Genomic DNA, 19606 nt, shown 5'->3' on the forward strand with positions numbered 1-19606 from the left:
TCCCGCCTTCCCTGTGTTTTTCTTCTGGGAGGGAGCCGAAGGTGGGCCCCACCCCAGCTCTTAACTCCTAGGCCACACCTGCTCACAGGGAAGGGTGTGGGGTGCGGCTCTTTGGGGCCTGAGATTGTTAGGTGGTGGGTGATGGAGTGGAGCCTTATCAGCGCTGCAGCTGGAGGCCTGGGTGTGGTGAGCCAAGGCCCCGGAGCCAGACAGGCGGGTCCTGCCACTGTTCAGCTGGTCCAGTTTAGGCAAGTTACCTACTTCCTCACCTTTGAAAAGGGGATCAGAATGGTCCCGTTGGCATTAGGTTGTTGTGACAATTAAATGGATTTATCTGTGTCAAAAGGCTTCAGACACGCCTGCGGGTGGGATGAGCCCTGGGTGCATTTTAGCTGCCTCTGTCCTCACTGTTATTGTTGTTACTATCATCACTATTATTCTGACCCCATTCTTTCCTGATGGTGGTAGAAGGGTAGAGTGCACAGACAGATTCTTGCATTTCTTTTATTTTCTGTGGAACCATTTCCTCTCTGGGACTTCCACCCAAACCAAACCCGTTAGACAAGTCCCTGGACACTGGGGAGGGAAACCAACCAGGGAGAGGGCTTCTGCCGGCCTGCCATCTGGAGATGGTGGAGTGGCGGGGGCTGGCATCCCCTCTCCCCTCCCTGTTTCCCGAGTGGCTGGGGCTCTGCCTCCAGGCAACCAGGGCAGGCTGCACAGGCCGAGACGATGGAGGTGTGTAAAGAACACGGGGCTCTTCATGGCTCTGATGGACCGGTATTGGGGGAGGGCAGCAGGTACTGTGAGAGCCTCTGCCTCCCCTACGCTCATTCCTGGGTTTGTAGCTCTACCTGGAAAGTTCTGTGGAGAGAAAGTAAACTGGAGGGCAGGAGGCGGGCAGTGCTGCGTGTCAGCAGGAGCAGTCCTTTAAACGGGTCCACGTTGCTCTGGCTCAGCCCCCCAAATGGAGGGGCAAATAAGGATGCTTCATATCGGTGGAGCTCTTAGGATATGCCCAGTGTTGGGCCAGGTCATCGTGCCAAGGCCATCTTGGTTTATCCTCACAGGCTTACCCGAGGAGGAGGGTACCAGGATTGTCCCCATTTCACAGGGGAAGGAAACATGGCCTTGGAAGGTCGAGTCACATCTGTTCATGTAGCTGGTCGGGGGTGGGGGGTGGTGGTGAGGATTGGAACCCAGACCGTCTGGCCCACTGGGGAGAGGATGTTGCGGTCGGGAGGCAGGTTATGGACGACAGTAGGGACCTCACCTCTCTTATTCCGGAAGTTTGAGGGGACCTGCTAGGACAGGGCATGCCGCCTACAATTAATAGCCGTGGTGACTGTGGCGTGGCATTCTTGAGCCCGGCACCTGCCTGGGGCGGATGCAGCCTCCGTCGCGGCCGACCAGGCATCTGGGAGGCGGCGCTCGGCAGGAGGGCAGCCCTCCCCTGGTTCCTGAGTCTTGCCCCCTTGCCCCCTTCCCCCCAACGTGGCATTCTTGCCTGCGTGTTTCTCCAGCTTCTGTGGGCACAAGGAGAGCAGAGGCTGCAAGGAAAAGTCACTGGCCACACCCCGGGGCTCCTGGCACGCTGCCCTGCCGATGCACAGGGCCCAGCCCAGGGAGTGGGGCACCGCAGAAAGACATAACCAGAAAGCCTTTACTGGAAAGAAGCAGGCAAACACTGAAAAGAAGCAGGCAAACCCTGGAATAGAACACTGACATGTTCCCCACTCTGGGGGGCGCTTGGGACCCAGTAGCTCCTGCACAGAGCCCCTCTGATTGGCCTGCTGCTCTCTGGCATGGGACCCCCGAGGGCCAGCTCCCCACAGATGCGGGCTGTTCTCCAAGTACGGGGACCACGCTCTGTGCTTTGTTAAAAAACTCAGGTTGGCAAAGAATCCCTGGTGGTTTTCTATCTTCGAAACCATCGATCCCTCCTGGGCACCTTGCAGGTGAGAGTTCTGTGGCTGAAACAGCCCGTTTCCTTGCTGAGGCTCCAGGTCTCTCAGTCAGCGTCCGGGTCCCTGGGATCAGCCAGGGCTGAGCCGTGGGTCTTTGTCTTGAGGGGTGAGGGCTGCGGGGCCAGGCTGACACCTGGGTCGAGGCGTCGGCAGTCTCCTCTCCGGCTTCTCGGCCATCTCCCTGGCCCTCAGGGTAGGGTCATGGGTCCCACCTGGGTCCTCCTGCCTCTCCGCCTGGGCCAGCAGTACTGACAGCAGCAGAAGCCGCAGGCAATCAGTAGCAGCAGCACTACAGTGGCTGGAGAGGGTGGGGAGACAGCAGAGAGCACGGGAAACTCAGACCGGGTAGGGGAGAAAGCGCGCACCTCACTTCGGAAGAAGCCCCCTTGGGGGCCTGGAGGACCTTCCCCAAAGGTCTGCTAACGGGTCAGAAGCACCGAGAATCTGGGGAGAGGAGTGACTGTCCCCACGCCGGCCCCCAGAGCTTTTGCTCCCTTCACCCCTGGGCCCTGGTTTTCAGCACACCCCATCCCCAGGCACAGCATGTCGGAGAATAGGGGGAGATTCCCTGCCCCCCACCCCACCCTCTGGAGACATCTGCTGCTCCTCCTCTGTCTGGGGAACCACCCAGCCCTCCGACTGGCACCGTGGTTTCCTCTCCCAGACGCAAGGAAGAGCCCTGGGTGCCGAGGAGACTCCGGGAGCCCCGGCTTACCTGTGAAAACCACCAGGACCGAGAAGGCCAGGACCTCCACGGGCTCGGCCTGCGGCAGCCTCTGCAGCTTGAGCAGCAGCCTGTCCCCGATGGAGTGTATCTCCTGCATGAGCTTGCTGGCTGCCATGCTGCGCCGGGCCCCTGCTGGGTGCCTCCTGGGCTGCAGAGCAGAGAGAGGTCCTGGCGTCCCCGCAGAGCTGGCTCCCGAGAGTCCGCCCTCTCACCCACCCCGGCCCGCAGAACGAGTTTGTCAGGTCTCGCCCATCAGAGTCCGGTGGCTCACCAGGGAGGAAGCGAGCCGTGGGGCCCCTCGCTCAGCGCTGGCACTGCTCCGGCCAGGGACACGGGGGAGCCTGAGGCCCCGCCGGGCACAGCCAGCCCCAGGAGGGCTCTGCCAGCAGCCAGGGTCAGCCACACTTGCTGGCCGTGAAGGTGACTGCCCTGTTCCACTCCTTTGTTTTGAGACACAACTCCTAGGTGTTGTCAGGGTGTCTGGTATGGACACAGCTCCCCGGATGGTTTCCCGGTAGGGACACGGGGCTCTGGGATCCCAGCCTGGCACCCTTCCCTTTCGTCACTTTTGGGGATAGCGGGTTGGCTTCTCCCGGGAGCAGGCTGTTGGGGGCTGCTGGCCAGGGTCGGCCAGAGGTGAGCGCTGACTGAGGGGGCGGTCTGAGGCCCCCTGGGGTCCCCACCCCTCTCATCAGCCCCGTTTCTTTCCTCATTCGGTGTCTTCCTGTGAGAAGGTGGGGTGACACCGTGCTCCTCCAGTTTTCCCCAAGGAGTCTTCTTTCAGGATGGGACCAGGCGTCCCAGGGAGGGTGTAAGCACCCCGCTCTTACTGGCTGGGACCTGCTCTTCTGGCTCTCAAGAGGGTCCTCTTTCCCCCCCACACCCCCCGTCCCCCTGAGTGGCTGGTCAGCCTCCAGGCCCCCTGACCCAGGGCTTCCTCCGACCCGTCCTGCCTGAGGGGCCGAAGGTGAAGGCCCAGGCCAAGTCAGTGAGTCAAGGCACGTTATACCCGAGACTTTCTTCCCCTAGCGCCTTACCGGTGGGCATGAGGGAGCCAGTGCCTCTTGAGAGAGGGCTCAGAGACAGCCTGGGCCAACCCAGCCTCAACCTGTTCACCGAGGCGGGGCCTGCGCCAGGCCTTAAGCTCTTGTTGCCACCGCCCCGTCCCTGATCTCTGCCTGGCAGGTTCTCCCAGTGCGGGCTGTGGTCACCCCCGGCCCTGCCACTGCAGCGGAGCGTCCTTAGAGCCGCCTGGAAGGTCGTCCGCCGGGCCCTCCGCGCTGCCCTTGGCTCCTTGCCCTCTCTGGCATGCGGCCTTTGCTCGAAGAGGGGATTCCCCCTCCTGCCCAGCCCTTCCTTCTTGGGCAGCTCTGGTCGTTAGAGGGTGGGACCTCCTGGAGGCCTCATAAGCCCCACCTGTGGTCACTTAGGCCACTTCTGCCCCCCCACCCCCGTCCGCCTCGTGGTCCTTCAGGGCCTGGATGGTGGCTGGCACAGGTGCCTCCTCCACAGGGTTCCTGCTCCCGTCTGGCCAGCCGGCCCTGTAGCACAGCATTTGAATCATCCTGGGTTTGATGCTGCCGGCCTCCTCCCTGCTTTTGTGACTCGGAGTCACTTTGTCTCTCTGGGTCTATTCCTCCCCTCATTTTACATGAAGACGGGGTGCCCACCTTGAGGCTCTCAGGAGGGAGGGTTGGGCCCAGCGCCGGGCTCCGGGAGTGCCCAGGGCACGTGGTTCCGTTCTGGGTGGGGAGAGGCCAGACGGCCTTTGGGTGCAGTCACGGCTCCCTCCCTGCGCACGCCTTCCTCCAGCACCTTTGGGGAGTGTCGTCTGCGTCCTTCACACCAGGATGTCTGTGGTGTGTGAGGTGAAGGAAGGTGGTGGGGGCCGGCTGGAGGCAGGGAGCTGTGTTGTAAGTGATGATGCTACCGCAGGCAGGTGGCGATGGCTCCGTGGAGGACTGGATGGTGTTCTGTCAGAGGGCAAAGCTCCTGGAGTCAGAGCCCCCCAGCTTCTCCCATGCCGCAGCCCAGGGTCTGCACCTTTCTACAGAGGAGATCAGGAGCCCAGTCTTCCAATGTCCTGGGAGGCATAAGATTCTAGAATGCCATGCGTCATCCCCTTCTGCCTCCTTTCTTTTGCACCTGGGGACCCTGAGACTGGAGAGAGGAAGGGACCTCTCCGCGGTCACACTGTGCCTCCCTGGGCGCCTGTCCTGGGAAGCCTGATCTTTGCAGACAAGATCAGGAGCCGTGCACCGAGGGCCTGGCCCGTGTGACAGGCTCAGCACAGGACCAGGGCCGCGGAGACCAGCCCCACCCACACATGGGAGTCTGGAGCACAGCGTCTTCACTCACCGGGCCGCGCCTGCTCTTTGAGAACCTCCTGTGACTTGTCACCAAAGGGCAGATCTTTCTGCGAGTCTTTCTGTGTCAAGTTCACGAGGACCCCTTTCCTCAGGTCACGCCGAGCAGACCTCCTCCCCCTGACCCGTGGAGCAGGTGTGCACAGGAGCGTGGTCCTGGGCCCCTGGGCATCCCACACCCCGGGTTTCCTGGAGGATGAGAGGCTGCCTGCCTGGCCCATTCCAGTGGGCCGACTGAAGCCCTCAGGGAGCGTGCACCAGGCTCCAGGGCTGGGCTGCTCTCGCCTCCCTTCTTTAGCTGCACGTGGCCTGTCTTTCTCAGCTTGATTGGCCCAGGGCCTGCATTGCCTAATGGAGCCATCAGAGACACTCCTTCAGAGGAAGCAGGGAGCGCAGGCTGGCAGGGGGGCTTTTCCACTTGTGCCCCCACGCCTAAAGGCTCAGGAGGGATTGCAGAGGGGGTGGCTCCGCTTCTGAGCGAGAGGTTGCCTGGAGACCCTGGTCAGTCGGGGTGCAGAGGGGGTGCAGGTGTGATCCCCAAAGCAGGGAGGAGGAAGGTGGAGCGGAGGCTGAACTGCTGTGCAGGAAAGGCGGGGCCTGTTGGCCCTTCAGGGCTTAGGAAGTGAGAAAGCTGCAGACTCATGCCCTGGGGGCCCGGGCCCCACTCTGGGAAGAGCGTCCGTCCACGCCAGCTGCGGGCCACAGACTCGCACGGCCGGGGCCTGTGGGGACCGGAATCAGCCAGCTGCGCCTGGGTCAGCCCCGGGGGTGCCCGTGGGATCCCGTCTGCACTGGGGACAGGCGTGGATCTGCCCCGAAGACCGGAGCCCCCTTTGCTCTCCAGTTGCTATTTCATCCTTTCCAGCTTGGCCTTGAGTGAAAGGAGCCTTAGTGGGCCCCATGGGGGAGTTGGAGGGGGCTTGTACTCCTAGAGGGTGGAGGCACATTCCAGCAGGTCCCGGGCGGGCTTCCCAGCACACTATTTAAAGCAAGGCCAAGGGTGCCTGACGCCGGGTGCCTGATATAACCAGCCGTCGTCAGGTGACCGTGTGGCCGTGGCCCAGCTGTTGCTCAACAGGGAGCCCTCAGCGTTCCCAGGTGTGGCCCGGGAAGAGGGGGCCCTCCAGGGAGGGCTGCCTCTTGTCCCTTTAACCTTCCTCCCATGTTTGGAGGGAGATGGGAAGGGAAGCCCTGTGGGCCTCTCTCTATGTTTTGCCAGTCTTCCTAGCTCAGTTCCACCACACTCCTTCCCAGACTGTACTTCCTGCCTGTGAACCAAGGAAGCTAGAGTATCTCCCAGCCCCACGCCCGGTAGCACCTCAGTTAGGAACAGCCAGAACAAGTGGTGGCTTTCCCTGGCTCTCGGCCCGTATGGCCCTTCATGGCCCTGCCCCAGCCAGAGGGGCAGCCTGCAGAGCAGGGAGATGTGCCAGGCTGAGGGAAGGCTGGCAGAGCTGGAGGGACTAGGACACGTGCCTTTGGGTGGCATCTCCTGGCACAGAGGGCCTTGCAACTGAGCAGCAGGCGTCCTGCAGGCCAGACAGCTGCCACCTGGTACTGAAGTGGCCCTGTTTCCTTCTTGCCAAACTGACGCTCCAAGTCCAGGCACAGCTGTTTGGTGACTGATAAGGGCGTGTTGGTGCCTCAAGGGTCCAAGGGCTTCTTGCCCTGCCTCGTTATTTTATCAAGGTGGGTTCATCCACCCTTACTTGTTGGAGAAACAACCGGAATGAGGCATAACTGAAGGCCGTGGGTGTCTTAGCAGATTCCCGAAGCCTAACCAGCGAGGCAGAGGTGCCCACTGTGTGCTGCGCTTCCAGCCTTAGCCCCACCTTGCGGTGGAAGGGAGACACTTGAGCCCTCAGCAGCCCAGGGTCTCCAGCCCCATAGCTCTGCTTGCTGCTGCTGACTCTTCCCAGTCCCAGAGCTGGGCATCACCCTTGTGTCCCTGCTCAGGGACTTGTGTTTGAGGGGCCCCGTCCACTTGCGTCCTCTGGGCCTGCAGACTCTAATCCCCACCTGCCTGCCTGGGCCATCTTGCGGTGGCTCACCGCTGCGTCCCTCCCTCGCTCGGCGTCTGTCCCCTCTCTCTGTCATCACTGCCCATCGCTGCAGGGCTTTTAAGCCTCCCCAGCCTGCAGCCCAGGCCAGTTCCTACAGCCTCAGTGGAGCCAGGAACACACAGGCTGATGTTTGGTTTCCACCATAACCTGGGTGGTTGTTTTCCTTCCTAGGTAGATGTGGGCTTGTTTGCCTTGGGGAAGACATCTGGGGGGTAGGGGTGGGGGTGGCTGGGGAGGGAGCCTTTAATGCTGCTTGTGTGAGGACAGGGGAGGCTGGAGCAGTGTGTGTGGAGGGGTCCGCACTGTGGGCCCAGTACTGGGGTAGGGCAGTCCCCCCCCCCAGCTTCACTTCTACCCCACCCTGGGGTTAGGGCCCTCAAGCACTAGCCTGGTGCTCAGGGAGATTTGGGGGCTCCTGAAGATCTCAGTGGGCACTGGGAGGAGGACCTGGGCCTAGCCCCCGCCAGCCAACAACACCAAGCGTCCCCCTATAAGAGGTGGGAGCTGCTGCTCTTGTTCAGGACATCCACATCCTGGGTGGTTTGAACTGGCTGGGCCTCAACTGGGAGAAAGCAGGTACTTGATCCCAGGGGAAAAGGGAGGCTCAGTGGGCAGGCGAGAGCTCCCTCCCCGGCCAGGCCAGCCAAATCCCTTGTTTAAGCCCCCTGAATAGAAAGAGCTTAAACTAACTTTTGTCGAGTAAGCAGGCTCCCCAGGGCCCTCTGCCTGCTCAGCAAACAGAGAAAACCACCCTGCGACGAGGGCTGTAGCCTCAGCCCCGGGGCCGTGCTGGGTCCCAGCGGGAGAAGGGAGAGCCCAGGCTCGAAGGGGACGCTGTCTGGAGACTGTGCCCTAGTGTGTCCCCCAGGACCCTCTTCTCCGTGTTCGTGGTGGATCCACCCTCGAGGCAGGGGACCCTGGCGGCGCCCTTCCCTCCTCCCCACTCTGTGACCGGCCACTCACCTGCGAGTCAGGTGCGGCGGGGGGCGGCCACAGGTGCAGGGCAGCCCAGCGGCCTCGAGTGTCTCTCCTCCCTGCCTCCCCCGGCCAGCCCCGGCCGGGCTCACACCTCTTCCTTCCTTTGCGGATGCGTCTTTCCTGACCCGCGGCTGCGCCCCGGGTGCCTCTGCTCAGCGGAGCTCCTGGCTGTTGACAGCCAGCTGCTGTCTCGGCCTCCGCTTTTTTGTTGTTGGTCGTCCTGGAGATTCAAGTGTCAAATTACTCGGGGCGGCCGCTCAAGTGGGGAGCCAGTGCCCCTGCTGTGCCCAGAGGGAATCCCTGCCGGGAGGGCGTCCTGCAGGCTTCCTCTGCCTGCTCCCTGCCCCGAGGTCTGCCCTCCTGTTCCTCCTCCTCTTCCTCTCCTCCCTCCTGGCTGGTGTGGGCTGGGCCTGGGCTGTGAGCTGATGAAAGAGGAGGGCGACTCGCACGTTCCCTGGCAAGGATGACCTCTGGGAGGCTCCACCTGAGCGGCGAAGTCGGGAGGGAGGGGGCTTGCACTTCTCCAGCCGTTGGCACCCCACGGCCCCCTTGGGGGACCCATGTCCCTCAGCCCCCAGTCTGTCCTTCAGGCGACTCCCCAGCAGGCCCCCCGTCCTCTCTTCTCCTGGGAAAGAGAGAGGGGGAGCTGCCGGACCACCCAGGCTGTCAGCCCTCTGGCGCGACATCTCGGGGAAGGACTCGGGAGTCCCGAGTGACCGGGGAGTAGCCCAGGCTTAGCCCGTCCCTCGGGAGGTGGCCCCGGAGGAGAGAGGACGCTGCTGTTCTTTTCTCGACAGTGTCTGCTGGGGCTGTCTCCACACTCCCGGCCCGGCCAGCAGGGATGGGCTCCACAGAAGCCCAGTGGCCAGCAGGGCCATTTGACATTTGGCTGGTCATGCCACCCCAGCAGACCAGGCGGTGCCCAGAGCAGGACAGGGGCCGACCCTAGCCCGCATCTGCGAGCTGTCAATGGAGCCCTTTGAGTGTGAGCACAAAACACCAGTGAGTCAGGGCTTGGGGGAGGGTGCGGGGAAGGAAGCCAGGCTTGTGGCCTCACCACTTGGATGCCAGAGTGTCCCAGAGGCCAGGCAGGCGGCACGGACTTGGGCGGCGGGGTGAGCAGCGTGGGTTTGGGTGCGGCGGGGATGGCGCCCTCTGGTGGCCGTGCAGCCAGCCCACCTTTCCTCGGGGCGGTGTTCTCCGAGCTGGCCTGGGGTCTCCGCTCCTCAGCCTGTTCCTTGCAGCCCCAGGCAGTGCTTGTGTTTAAGTCGTGTCCCAGCTAGAGCAGTGGTGCCAGCTCTTCTTGTCTTTGGGATGTAGTACCCGGATGCCCTTGCCTCTGCCCTGGCCTCTCCAGAGGCTTCGCCCACCCTGTGCTGCACGCCTGCTGCAGGGACCATTGTTTGTAATGACCCGGATGGAGCTGTGCCCTCCCCCCCACCCCTGGTCTCTACATCTGCCCCAGTGATCCACTGGGCCCCCACAGGAGAGACTGCTGGAGGCTGGCACCCCAAGGGGGCTGTGGTGGGTCAGGGCAGAGGAAGATGTGAGGAGGAAGACCACAGCCAAGGCTGTGCTCACCAGTGCCCGGCATGGGATGCCAGCCCAGAGCTGCCTGGTTCCTGTTCTCAAGCAGTCTCTCGGTTCCGGGCCGTGTACACTGGGTCAGGCAGAGGCTTGTTAGGGACAACAGGGAGGAGTCGCCAGGAGACAGAAGCAGAGCAGAGCGCCAGGTGGGGTAGGGCTACTTCCTGCTGTTCCCTCTCCCACTCAGCAGAGAGTGAGGAGCGGTAATAAGAGCCCTAAGTGCTGAGTGCTGTGGCGCACTCCGCAGCGCTGTCTTGGCTCTTACGCTGCCCGAGGGGCCAGGGCTCTCCTTGTACCATGTTGTAGGCGTGTTATGCTCGAGGTGCCTAAGCTTCATTTCAGGAGGTCAGACGCTTTCCCCAAGGACACAGCCTCAGCTGCAGAGTCAAGAGTCTGCACCCAGAGACGATGCTCCTCCCAGGGCGCCCCACTACCGGAGGATGGAGAGGGTGCCGGGGCCTGGAGCCCAGAGGAGTGCCCCATGGAGAAACAGAGCGGGTTCGTGCCCTGGCTCCCCTGGGCACATGTGTTACATGGCTTTGAGGAATCTCCTTCAGCTCGTTGTCCTCATCTATAAAATGGGCACCCCACCCAGCCCAGTGATGCCTTGTGAGGCTTGCCTGAGATGCTGGCCGCAGTGCCAGACAGCCATGCTCAGGCAGAGTTTGGGGGCTGGGTGAACAAACGCTGGCCCGAGCAGGTCCCTTACCACCCCTGCTCCAGGTGCCGCCATGCAGCTATTGCCAAGTACTTCGGGGACTTGCCCCCTGCCTGCACCAAAGGCTGTGACTGCTGCCAGAACCCCGCAGGTGTGCGGAAGCAGCTGGACGCTTTGGAGCAGAGAAGCAGCTGGAACAAGACCTGCATTGGGCCCTCCCAAGGGAACGGCTATGACCCCGAGCTGTACGAAGGAGGCCGCAGGGGTTACGGGGGCTTTAGCAGGTAAGGGGCCATGAGGCCAGGGCCCCCCAACCCACTAGAAAGAGTCTGGCATTCTCTCCTTGGGGCCAAGGCCAGATCAGAAGTGATGCATGCCCCCGCCCCGAGGGCCACACTGGGGCCAGGACATCAGCGTTGCCCCCAAGCATCCAGGGCATCAGAGACATCACTGCCCTACCAGACGTGTGATGGGAGGGCAAAGCCCAGACCCAGGACGGCTCACGCCCAGCCTGTCGCCTAGGTATGACGAAGGGTCTGGAGGCAGCGGGGACGAGGGCAGAGATGAGGCCCAGAAGCGGGAATGGAATCTCTTCTACCAGAAGCAGATGCGTCTGCGCAAGGTGAAGGGGGCAGGGTTCAGGTGGCTCTGGGTGGCCCCTGTTCACACCCTCTCAGCTCCTCGCTTATGCTAGACTCGGAGCTGTGTTGCTATGGGATAGGATGACTCACAGGACTTCATGTCATCTTCCAGGGCAAAGACCCCAAGACAGAAGAATTCATACCCCCAGGTCAGTACAGAAACGTCCCCTGGGCTGGTCCCAGGGTGTGGGTGGAGGATAGCTCGTTGGGGGGTCAGGGACCCGAGAGAGCAGGCAGTAGGGTGGAAGGACTCGCCTCTCCTCCCCGCAGATGAGGACTGTCCCCTGAGAGAGGCTGCCAGTAGGAAGATCCCCAGGCTCACTGTGAAGGTAGGAGGTGGGCAGCTCCTCACACCTGCCCTCAGGCTCCTCCCCCCACCTGGGACCTGTGTGACCACCTTCCTGCCCTGATGCAGGCCCGTGAGCACTGCCTGGGGCTCCTGGAGGAGGCGCTGAGCAGTAACCACCAGGCCGCAGGTTCCGCTGACGGGTGAGTGTTGTCAGCCCCCCCGGCTTGTTTGGGCGTGCGTGCTCTGTCCCTCAGTCGTGTCCAACTTTCTGCGGCCCCATGGACCGTATGTAGCCCACCAGGTTCCTCTCTCCATGGGATTCTCCAGGCAGGAATACTGGAGTGGGTTGCTGTTTCGTCCTCCAGGGGATCTCCCCGACCCAGGGATCAAACCCGCGTTCCTGTGTCTCCTGCATTGGCAGGCAGGTTCTCTACCACTGAGCCACCTAGGAAGCCCAGTTTATTTGGGCACCTCTCCCCAAACTGTGACTCATCTTCTTCCCAAGGGGGTGTGGGTCTTCACACAGCCCCACCGGGGGCAGGCTGGGCCATGACAGGCTGCCAGGAACTGCCGAAGGACAGTAAGCCACAGCGGCCCAGACAGTCCAGGCTGGAATCCCTGTGCTCAAGGCCATTCCCACCAGGCCCTGAAGCCATCTCCAGGGTCCCCTGCAGGAATCACAGGGCTGACCTCAGGCCTGACACCTTAATCCCATTGCTGCCCTCAGACTTGACCTCCAGGCCAAGGCAGTGGAGCTGGAACACGAGACATTCCGCAGTGCCAAGGTGGCCAACCTGTACAAGGCCAGCGTGCTGAAGAAGGTGGGCGCCAGGCAGGGGCCGGGGGGGGCGGCTCCCCACCCAGGGGGCCACTCATGTAGGGGGAAGCCCGGCTCCCCCCCTTCCCTGGCTGCAGGGATTTCTAGCCAGCCCTGTGGGGCTAGAACTTGTCCAGTGTCCAGTTGCCTGCAAGCGTGAGCCACAGAAGCCGCTCATGGGAAGCCTGGAGCTAGCGGGTGCCAGCCAGGGCGTTCCCCCCCTGCCCCAGGTGGCTGAGATCCACAGAGCCTCGAAGGAGGGGCAGCTATACTGTGTGGGAGGCAGCACCAGCAGCTGCAGCGCCCAGGCCGAGCCCCCGGAACCCACCGAGCACGACATCCTGCCTGCCTCCCAGGTATACTCGGTGAGTCTACCACGCCACCAGCGCCCCGGCCCCTCGCCCTTCATATTAGCACCGTCCTTGCTCCTCCTGGCATCACAGCCCTGACCCTTGCTCTCCCCTGCCCTGGAGCCCCCCAGCACCTCTCACCAGCCCAACACCCAAGCCTTGGCCTGCCCAGCCTTGCCTTCCCCGGCCCCCGCGGCCACACCTGGACCTGCCAGCGAGTGCTGGAGGGACCTGTGGTCAGCAGCCTCTTTCCTCCTTGCAGCTCAAGCCCAAGCGGGTGGGAGCTGGTTTCCCCAAAGGCTCCTGCCTGTTCCAGACGGCCACAGAGCTGATGGAGAAGACGTGGGTCCCGGAGCAAGAGCCCCGGCCTGAGCAGGGTGGTGAGCAGGGTGGTGAGCAGGGGGCCCCCAGCCAGCCCTGTGACCGCCAGGGTACGGAGTGCGCCGAGCCCCTCCCCGGGCTCCGAGGAGAGGCCCCCAGGAGCGATGCTGTTTGTCGGGGGCCCTCCCCCGAGGAGGAGAGAGGCCCTGCCCGGGGCAGCCCCACTGCCAAGGTCCGGGTCAATAAGAAGCAGCAGCTCCTGGCCGCCGCGGCACTCAAGGACTCTCAGAACATCACCCGGTTCTTCTGCCGAAGGACCAAGAGCCCGCCCCCACTCACTGCAGCCCTAGGGGCAGATAGTGCCAGCCCCTCCCGAGATGGGGTGTGGAGATCCCTGACACTCCTGGAGAAGGGCTCAGGGCAGGAGGATGGAGCCGTGGGGCGTTTGGCTGCCCGCCCCGATACCAAGGAGTGCGCTGAGGAGGGGCCGAGGTGAGCATGTGGGCAGTCTTGGCATCCCCTTGGCTCCCTGGGCCTCTGCAGTGGGGCTGGCTCCTGCCACGGGCTTCGCGGGGCTGCCCGGGCTGAGGGGGTGGAGGCGACTGGACCCTGATGCCTGCTCCCCCTCCGGCCAGTGCCTGCCCGCTCAGAGACCAGAGGCCCCCCGAAGGCCAGCCCAGCCCCACAGAGGAGGCACAGAGAGGCAAGCGGCCCAGACCCCAGCAGGTACCGAGAGGCACGAGGCTGCCATGCTGGAGCCTGCTTGGGGGCCCCGAGACAGTTGTCTCCACTGTCCACACCCCAGGGCAGATGGGCCGGGCCAGAGGGAGCCAGCGGACGCAGAGGCCCCGTCTTCCAGAAGGAAGGAAGGGGCCCAGAACAGGGGACCCCAGAGTGACCCTCCGCTGTGGCCCTGCCCAGGAGAACGCGGGGAGCCAGGCTCAGAAGAGGCCACGTCCCTCAGCCAAGGCCTCCATCCTAGCTGAGGCAAAGGGCAGCGTCTCAGCCAGCGACCAGAGGCCCCCTAGCCCCCAAGGCTCCTGCCAGCTCTCAGCACCCAGCATTTCCCTGAAGGAGGCTGCGAGTGTGGTGGTCAAGTGTCTGACCCCCTTCTACAAGGAGGGCAAGTTTGCATCCAAGGTATGGTAGGTGGATGGGCCCTGTTCTCCCCTGAGTCTGGAGCACTGGGGTGCAGACGGAGTGGGGGAAGCGTGAGTCCAGGACAAGAAAGGTGGAAGCCCGCGGCCCCCTCCAGGGTCTGCCTTGCCCTGGGTCCTGGCATGGGTGCTCCTGGCTTCTCCCCACCCTCTCTCTCCAGGAACTGTTTAAAGCCTTCGCCCGCCACCTCTCACACTCACTGACCCAGAACCTCTGTCCAGGAAGAAGCGGTGAGTGTGAGCGGCACCGGCCGGGAGGGACTTGTGGGGGCTCTGCCGGGAGGGGACTGGCCCTCACGCCCCCTCCCCCCCAAATCTAGTGAAGGAAGAGGCACAGGACGTCATCAAGCAGTTGTTCCGCGGCCGAGCCCGGTGCGAGAGTGAAGCCGACTGGCACGGCCTGTGTGGCCTGCAGAGATGACCGATGGGGCCCACGTTCCTGCCTGCCCCCCAGACTCCAGCGTGGCCCACCCCGGCCTCGCTCAGGACCAGGGAGGGTGGGCGGCCTGCTCCCAGGCTCTCCCCGCTTCCAGCCACACCTCACTTTGGAAATGGGCCTGGACACCTCCCAAAGCGCGGTCAGCCCACCTTTCTTTTTGCTCGCAAAGCCTGAGGCCCTCTTTCTCCTTGCCTGCCTGCCTTCCTGGCCCTCGCAGTTGGGTTTTCTGGGCCAGATCCCCAGGTGAGAAAGGGGCATATGGTGTGGTGGCTGCCAGAGGAGCAGAAAGAAAACAGTTCCTCCACCTCTTAAAACACTTTAAACTCAGGGCGAGGCCCAGCAGGCCAAGGCCATGGAGCCAATTCAGGAGGAGCCCCTGCTGCCCTTGGTCCACCCCCACCGCCCTCTCCCCCCACGATGCCGCCTGCAGCCCAGCCCAGAGGCAGAGCTCATGCCAAGAAGGGCAGCAGCCCGTCCTGCCCCTGCTCAGCTCCTGGTCAGGAAGGCCGGGCGGGACATCAGCATTTACAGGAGAATAAAGTGTCCAGTTGGACACGCACGCGTGCAGCCCCGTTCTCTCAGGAGTTTTATTTCCTCAGCAGCCGCTCCTCCCAGGTCTGGGCACATGCTGATGTGGGGCCAGGGCCCAGGTGGACATCTCTCCCAGGCTGGGTGACCCCCCAGACACCCAAGCCGAGTTCCTGCAGTCCCCACCACAGGCCCACCCCAGAGCGAGGCTCGCAGAACTTCCCCATTTGAAGTCCCTGTAGCAGCCCCACTCTGGGCCATGCTGCAGTGGATTCCAGGACAGCCAGGTGCTGAAGTCCAAACCAGACTGGCCTCACCACACCCAGAGGAGATTGTCGAGGTGAGACATGGGCCGGGGAGGGGTCCCGTCTCCATCTCTGCCCCCGCCTTGGGTGCAGCACGGCCCCTAACTGGAAGGAGGGTTGCCGTCCAGCAGGAAGGTGATGGTGTCCTTCAGCTCCTGGGCCTGTGCAGGTGTGGCACATGAGGGCAGGGCTCCCCTGCCAGCCCCCGCCTTTGTCCCCCAGCCCCGCCATGCCAGAGCCCTGCGCAGCAGCCTGGGCCCAGGCGGCCGGGCACACCGGGCCTGGGTGAGGCACTTACCACCTTTTCAGGGCACGCGGAGGCCACCCACCTGTGGAAGCTCAAACCAGATGGTCTGGGGGTTGTCCGCTGAGCCGTAGTTGAGTTCCAGGCCAGGGGAGCCCTCTGGCTCCAGTGGGCTCAGCAGGTGGAGCCGCTGCAGGTCCCTCAGGGCAATGGAGCAGCACAGTTCCTGGGGGGCGGGGTCAGTGTCGGGGGGAGCCCAGTGCCCCGAGGGTGCCCAGGCCAGCACGGGGGCAGGAGCCCGGCCCACCTGGGAGCTGGGGTCCACGAGGACGAGGTGCTGGCGGTTCAGCCCCAGGAGGCCGGGGCTGGGCAGGGCCGGACTGCTCACTCGCTGCACCGGGTAGACCGTGAACCCGAAGAGCGGCAGCTCGCTCACGGCCTCTGCAGACGGAGAGCAGGGCTGGTGGGGAAGCTGCTTAGCCCCTCTACCCTTGCCCCTCCTTCCTGGGTGCCCCCTTCCCCCTCCCTGGCCGCCCCCTGCCCCAGACCCACTGATGAAGCTGATCTGCGCTTCCTGGGAGCTGTATCCTTGTAGCTGCCTCAGTTCCCGGCCCATCAGGCTCTTCACGGTGGCCACGTTCATCTGCCATTGCTGCTGCCACTGCGGCTTCCTCGGCAAGTAAGCCAGGAGGTCTTGCCTAGGACACAGCCTGGTCAGGCGAGGCTGGGCAAACAGCTGGTGCTAAATCAATGAACCAGTGGCTACCGTGGGTGAGACCAGGGATCCAGACACATGGATGAGGTGTGGGCCCTGCCCTGGAGGAGTGTGGGGTAGGATGGGGGACAGGTGTACACAGCCCGCTGGGTTAGGGTCATGAAGGGCACCAGTGGCCTTGACTTTGGAGGAGGGGGTAAGGGGGTGACAGGCATGGGGGCTGCGTTCATGCTCACTCTGAGGGGGGCTCCTCCTTGTTCCTGCTGAGCTGCTGCAAGGCAGCCAATCTGGCAAGTCGGGTGTCTTCCTGGGGGCTGAGCCCCAGCTTCCCCTGCAGGTAGTCCCGCAGCACCTGAGCAGGACGGGGGCAGCAAGGGGGTTGCTCCTGAGCCTCAAGCCCACTGCTGGCACCCTCCCTTCTCCTTTGAGGGCAGGGATTCTTGGAGGGCCCCTGCCCAGTCAGCTGAGGCTGGTACTACTGTGCAAGGCAGACCTGGCTGTAGTGGGTGCTGATGTAGGTGGGATTGTCAAAGTGCAGCCGGGTCTCCCAGCCGAGCCGCCGGCTGTGCAGGCTCACGTCCGGACCCCCCAGCACACTGTTGAGGTACTCCTGGGGCCACAGGGGCCGCACCAGCTCACCTGCACCGAGAGTCCAGGTTCCCAACCTGAACAGGCTTACCAGGGCCAGCCCAAGCCCTGCCCACGGCCCGCCCAAGCCCCGCCCATGGCCCGGCCAGCCCCAAGCATGGGAACTGCCTCCCTCAAGGCCACAGCAGTGGAATCCACCCTGACCGTGCTTCCTCCCTAGGCCAGGTGGCTCACTGTCCCCTTTGATGAGGAAGAGGGCAAACTCCTGCACTTCCTGGGGGTCCGTGATGCCCATCTGCCTGCACAACTCCTCCAGCACCTCTGCTGCCACCTAGACATGTGGACAGAGCCGTGATGGGGGTGCTGGGGAAGGAACAGGACTTTGGGGGTTGGGGGGGTTCCCAGATTTGAGACCCACGGCTTCCCCTGTCTCCCCGCCCCCTGCTGTGGCCCTGCACTCACCGTGAAAGTGCGGATATTGGTCTTGTAATCCACACCCCCAGGCAAATGAATTAGGACCAGGTGGACTACTTGTCCTTTCTGCCAGGACAAGCGCAGGGTCAGTCCACCCGTGAAAGAGGCCCCAGCTCCTGCCACCCACTGGGAATCCTGGAAAACTGCCCGGCCTGCACCCCCAGTACCAGGAAGGCCTGCATCTCGCCTGGGGAGGGCAGCCGCCGGCGACCCCCATACTTGACTGTGCGCTGGAGGTGCTCTTGGCTGCTCTGGGCCAGCTCTGCAGAGAGGAGCCAGGCCGGGCTGTGAGCATCTCCCTGCCCCTCCCTGAGCAGCCAAGACCCCAGCCCAGAAGCCCCTCCCTGCCAGCACCTTGGTGAGGACCCCAGTCCTGCAGAAACTTGGTCACGTAGGGCATCAGCGTGTTTGACGGGGGGACGCAGCCCGTGAGGAGGCTGAGGAAGCGCCAGCCTCTCGTGCAGAGTTTCCTGCAGGGCAGAGAGCCTGGGCCTCAGGCTGGCCAGGCCGCGGTGCTGTGCTTTCCCTGAGAGGCCCACCCCTGCCCCCCCCACCCCCATCCCCCACTCACGGCCGGGGGTGTCCTGTGACCTGCTTGATGGCCTGGCAGTAAACCTCGTCCCTGAGATCCTCCTTCTCCTGGCAGAGCTGTGGGGACAGGAGGGGCAAGGCGGTGGGGCTGGGATGGCGTGGAATCTGAGGTCAGAGAGATCCTGCTAATGGCCACGGGCAGGGGCCAGGTTGGGGTGACAGCGACAGTCCTCTTTCAGGCTTGGTCTCACTCGGCTCAACAGCATCTGTACCGCTGGCCATTCACCAAGTCACCAACTTCACCCGCTTCCAGGCTGAGCTGGGTCCTGTCCTCTTTCTCTGGTCCCTCTGTCCCAGTCATCTCAGCTGACTCCCCTCACCACCGGGACCTCTAGAGGCTGCAGTGACCTTGGGCCTCTGTCTGCACTCATGACACCCTGGGCCTGCCTCCAGCCCAGGCATCTCCCCTGAAGCCCAGACCCTCCACTTGAAGGCTGGGACTTCAGACTTCAACAGATTCCGCCACAGGCCAGCCCTGCTCCCTCACTCAGGCATCCTTGTGGGAGACCAGCCAGTGCCCTGACCAAAGCCTTGGTGTCATCCTTGGCCGCTCTCTCACACCCCACATGCATTTTATAGCAAACCCTTCCTGCTGCCTCTGGGCTTGAGCCAGCACCATGTCTAACCTAGGATCATGGCAGTAACCCTTCCCTTGCCCTTAAACTCCCAGAATCACAGACAATAGCCAGAGCAAACCCATGAATTGTAAGACACGTCTGTCTTTCAAACTCTCCAGTGCTTTCCCCAATCTTGAAAACTCAGACGTCCTGACAGTGGAGGGCAAGGCCTCCACACTCTGGACCCACCGCCCTTCCCGGTTCTCACTCCACTCCCCCTCACTCGCTGGCACCAGTCTCCTTCCCCTCCCCCCCCAACCCCCCCGCCACCCACTCACACGCATTGCCCTGAGGCACGCAGGCCTCACTCCCTGGCCTCCTTCAGGCCTCTGCTCCAGGATCACCTTGTCACCAAGCCTGCTGCACCACAGCAGTCCCGCCCCTGCTCTCTCTCTCTCCAAGGCACTCTTGGCCCCGGGCATGTTGCATGATGGTTTACCAACCGTCTCCTCTGTAACTAGGTTGTAAACTCTGTGGGGGCTTGACCAACTTGGCCCAGTTGTCCTGGGCCCAGCATGTAACAGCTGCTCGATGAACATTACTGGATGATTTGAACATGTAAAGGGGATGCCCTGGAGGCCCAGCAGGAAGATCGAGAGGGGCCCCCAGGGCTCACTGTCTCCCCTGCAGCTTCCGGCACATTCAGCCCGTGCTCACCTTCAGCAGCCCATAGAGGAGATCCAGCTCGTTCTTGCCCCGCGGCTTGGACAGGTCCCCCATAAACTGCATCAGAGCTGTGGGCAAGACAAGATGCATGGTGAGCCATGGCTGGTGCCATCGCTACATGGGGCCATCTCGTGCCTTGCTGTCAAGATGCATGGGAGCCAAGCGGGGTGGCAGTCCCAGCCTTACCAGTGAGACAAGGTTCAGGGATGCTGTGGGCCCCAGGGCTACGCAGAGCGCATAGTGAGCTGGACCCACCACTGCCTTCCAGCGCAGACCCCATACAAGCCACAACCCCTTGAGCATGAGTGGAAGTGGGGAGGGCCATGCGGCGCAGGAGCCACCAGTGCGCCTCCCTGAGAAGGCAAACTCAGGAAGGCGACTGGACTCCTAGGTCACAGGCACAGGGACCCAAGAGGCTGTGGCCACTCACCCTGGAAGCTCTCCACAGCTTGCCTGTTCGTGTCCTCGTCACTGAAGCTGATGAGCGATTTCTGGATGGGAGCCTGCAGCCAAAGAGG

The 19606-nt window shown here is 63.2% G+C and overlaps 3 protein-coding genes across 5 annotated transcripts in view; 1 reads left to right on the forward strand and 2 right to left on the reverse strand.

Annotated features, from left to right (window-relative positions):
• The window catches only part of RECQL5 (RecQ like helicase 5), a 29844-nt gene extending 14917 nt beyond the window's left edge, over positions 1-14927 (forward strand). The window contains exons 9-20 of the mRNA XM_018063805.1: positions 10412-10630; positions 10869-10968; positions 11100-11136; positions 11258-11316; positions 11403-11476; positions 12004-12097; positions 12324-12458; positions 12706-13256; positions 13400-13490; positions 13686-13904; positions 14083-14152; positions 14242-14927. Of these exons, the coding sequence (XP_017919294.1) occupies positions 10412-10630; positions 10869-10968; positions 11100-11136; positions 11258-11316; positions 11403-11476; positions 12004-12097; positions 12324-12458; positions 12706-13256; positions 13400-13490; positions 13686-13904; positions 14083-14152; positions 14242-14342 (1750 nt within the window). The 3' untranslated portion in view covers positions 14343-14927. The remainder of the gene's footprint in view (positions 1-10411; positions 10631-10868; positions 10969-11099; positions 11137-11257; positions 11317-11402; positions 11477-12003; positions 12098-12323; positions 12459-12705; positions 13257-13399; positions 13491-13685; positions 13905-14082; positions 14153-14241) is intronic.
• On the reverse strand, positions 494-9093 carry SMIM5 (small integral membrane protein 5). Of its 3 annotated transcripts, none has more exons than XM_018063808.1 (3): positions 8087-9093; positions 2683-2842; positions 494-2265 (listed from the first exon to the last, which is right to left on the reverse strand). In XM_018063808.1, exons 2-3 carry the CDS (start codon positions 2807-2809, stop codon positions 2156-2158), a joined length of 237 nt encoding a protein of 78 aa, XP_017919297.1. In that variant the 5' UTR covers positions 2810-2842; positions 8087-9093; the 3' UTR covers positions 494-2155. The 3 variants fall into 3 exon arrangements, with proteins under 3 accessions (XP_017919297.1, XP_017919295.1, XP_017919296.1); XM_018063806.1 differs by lacking the exon at positions 8087-9093 and adding an exon at positions 4365-7318; XM_018063807.1 differs by lacking the exon at positions 8087-9093 and adding an exon at positions 3732-3889.
• Positions 14930-19606, reverse strand: part of MYO15B (myosin XVB) — a 30782-nt gene continuing 26105 nt past the window's right edge. Inside the window, exons 52-64 of the mRNA XM_018064023.1 lie at positions 19519-19591; positions 19080-19156; positions 17786-17862; positions 17569-17684; positions 17382-17476; positions 17203-17280; positions 16975-17071; positions 16646-16791; positions 16389-16504; positions 15990-16135; positions 15745-15878; positions 15523-15663; positions 14930-15354 (exon numbers count right to left, since the gene is read on the reverse strand). Coding sequence (XP_017919512.1) covers positions 15295-15354; positions 15523-15663; positions 15745-15878; positions 15990-16135; positions 16389-16504; positions 16646-16791; positions 16975-17071; positions 17203-17280; positions 17382-17476; positions 17569-17684; positions 17786-17862; positions 19080-19156; positions 19519-19591 — 1356 coding nt within the window. The 3' untranslated portion in view covers positions 14930-15294. The remainder of the gene's footprint in view (positions 15355-15522; positions 15664-15744; positions 15879-15989; positions 16136-16388; positions 16505-16645; positions 16792-16974; positions 17072-17202; positions 17281-17381; positions 17477-17568; positions 17685-17785; positions 17863-19079; positions 19157-19518; positions 19592-19606) is intronic.

Source organism: Capra hircus, chromosome 19, assembly GCF_001704415.2.
Source record: "Capra hircus breed San Clemente chromosome 19, ASM170441v1, whole genome shotgun sequence".
Lineage (NCBI taxonomy): Eukaryota > Metazoa > Chordata > Mammalia > Artiodactyla > Bovidae > Capra > Capra hircus.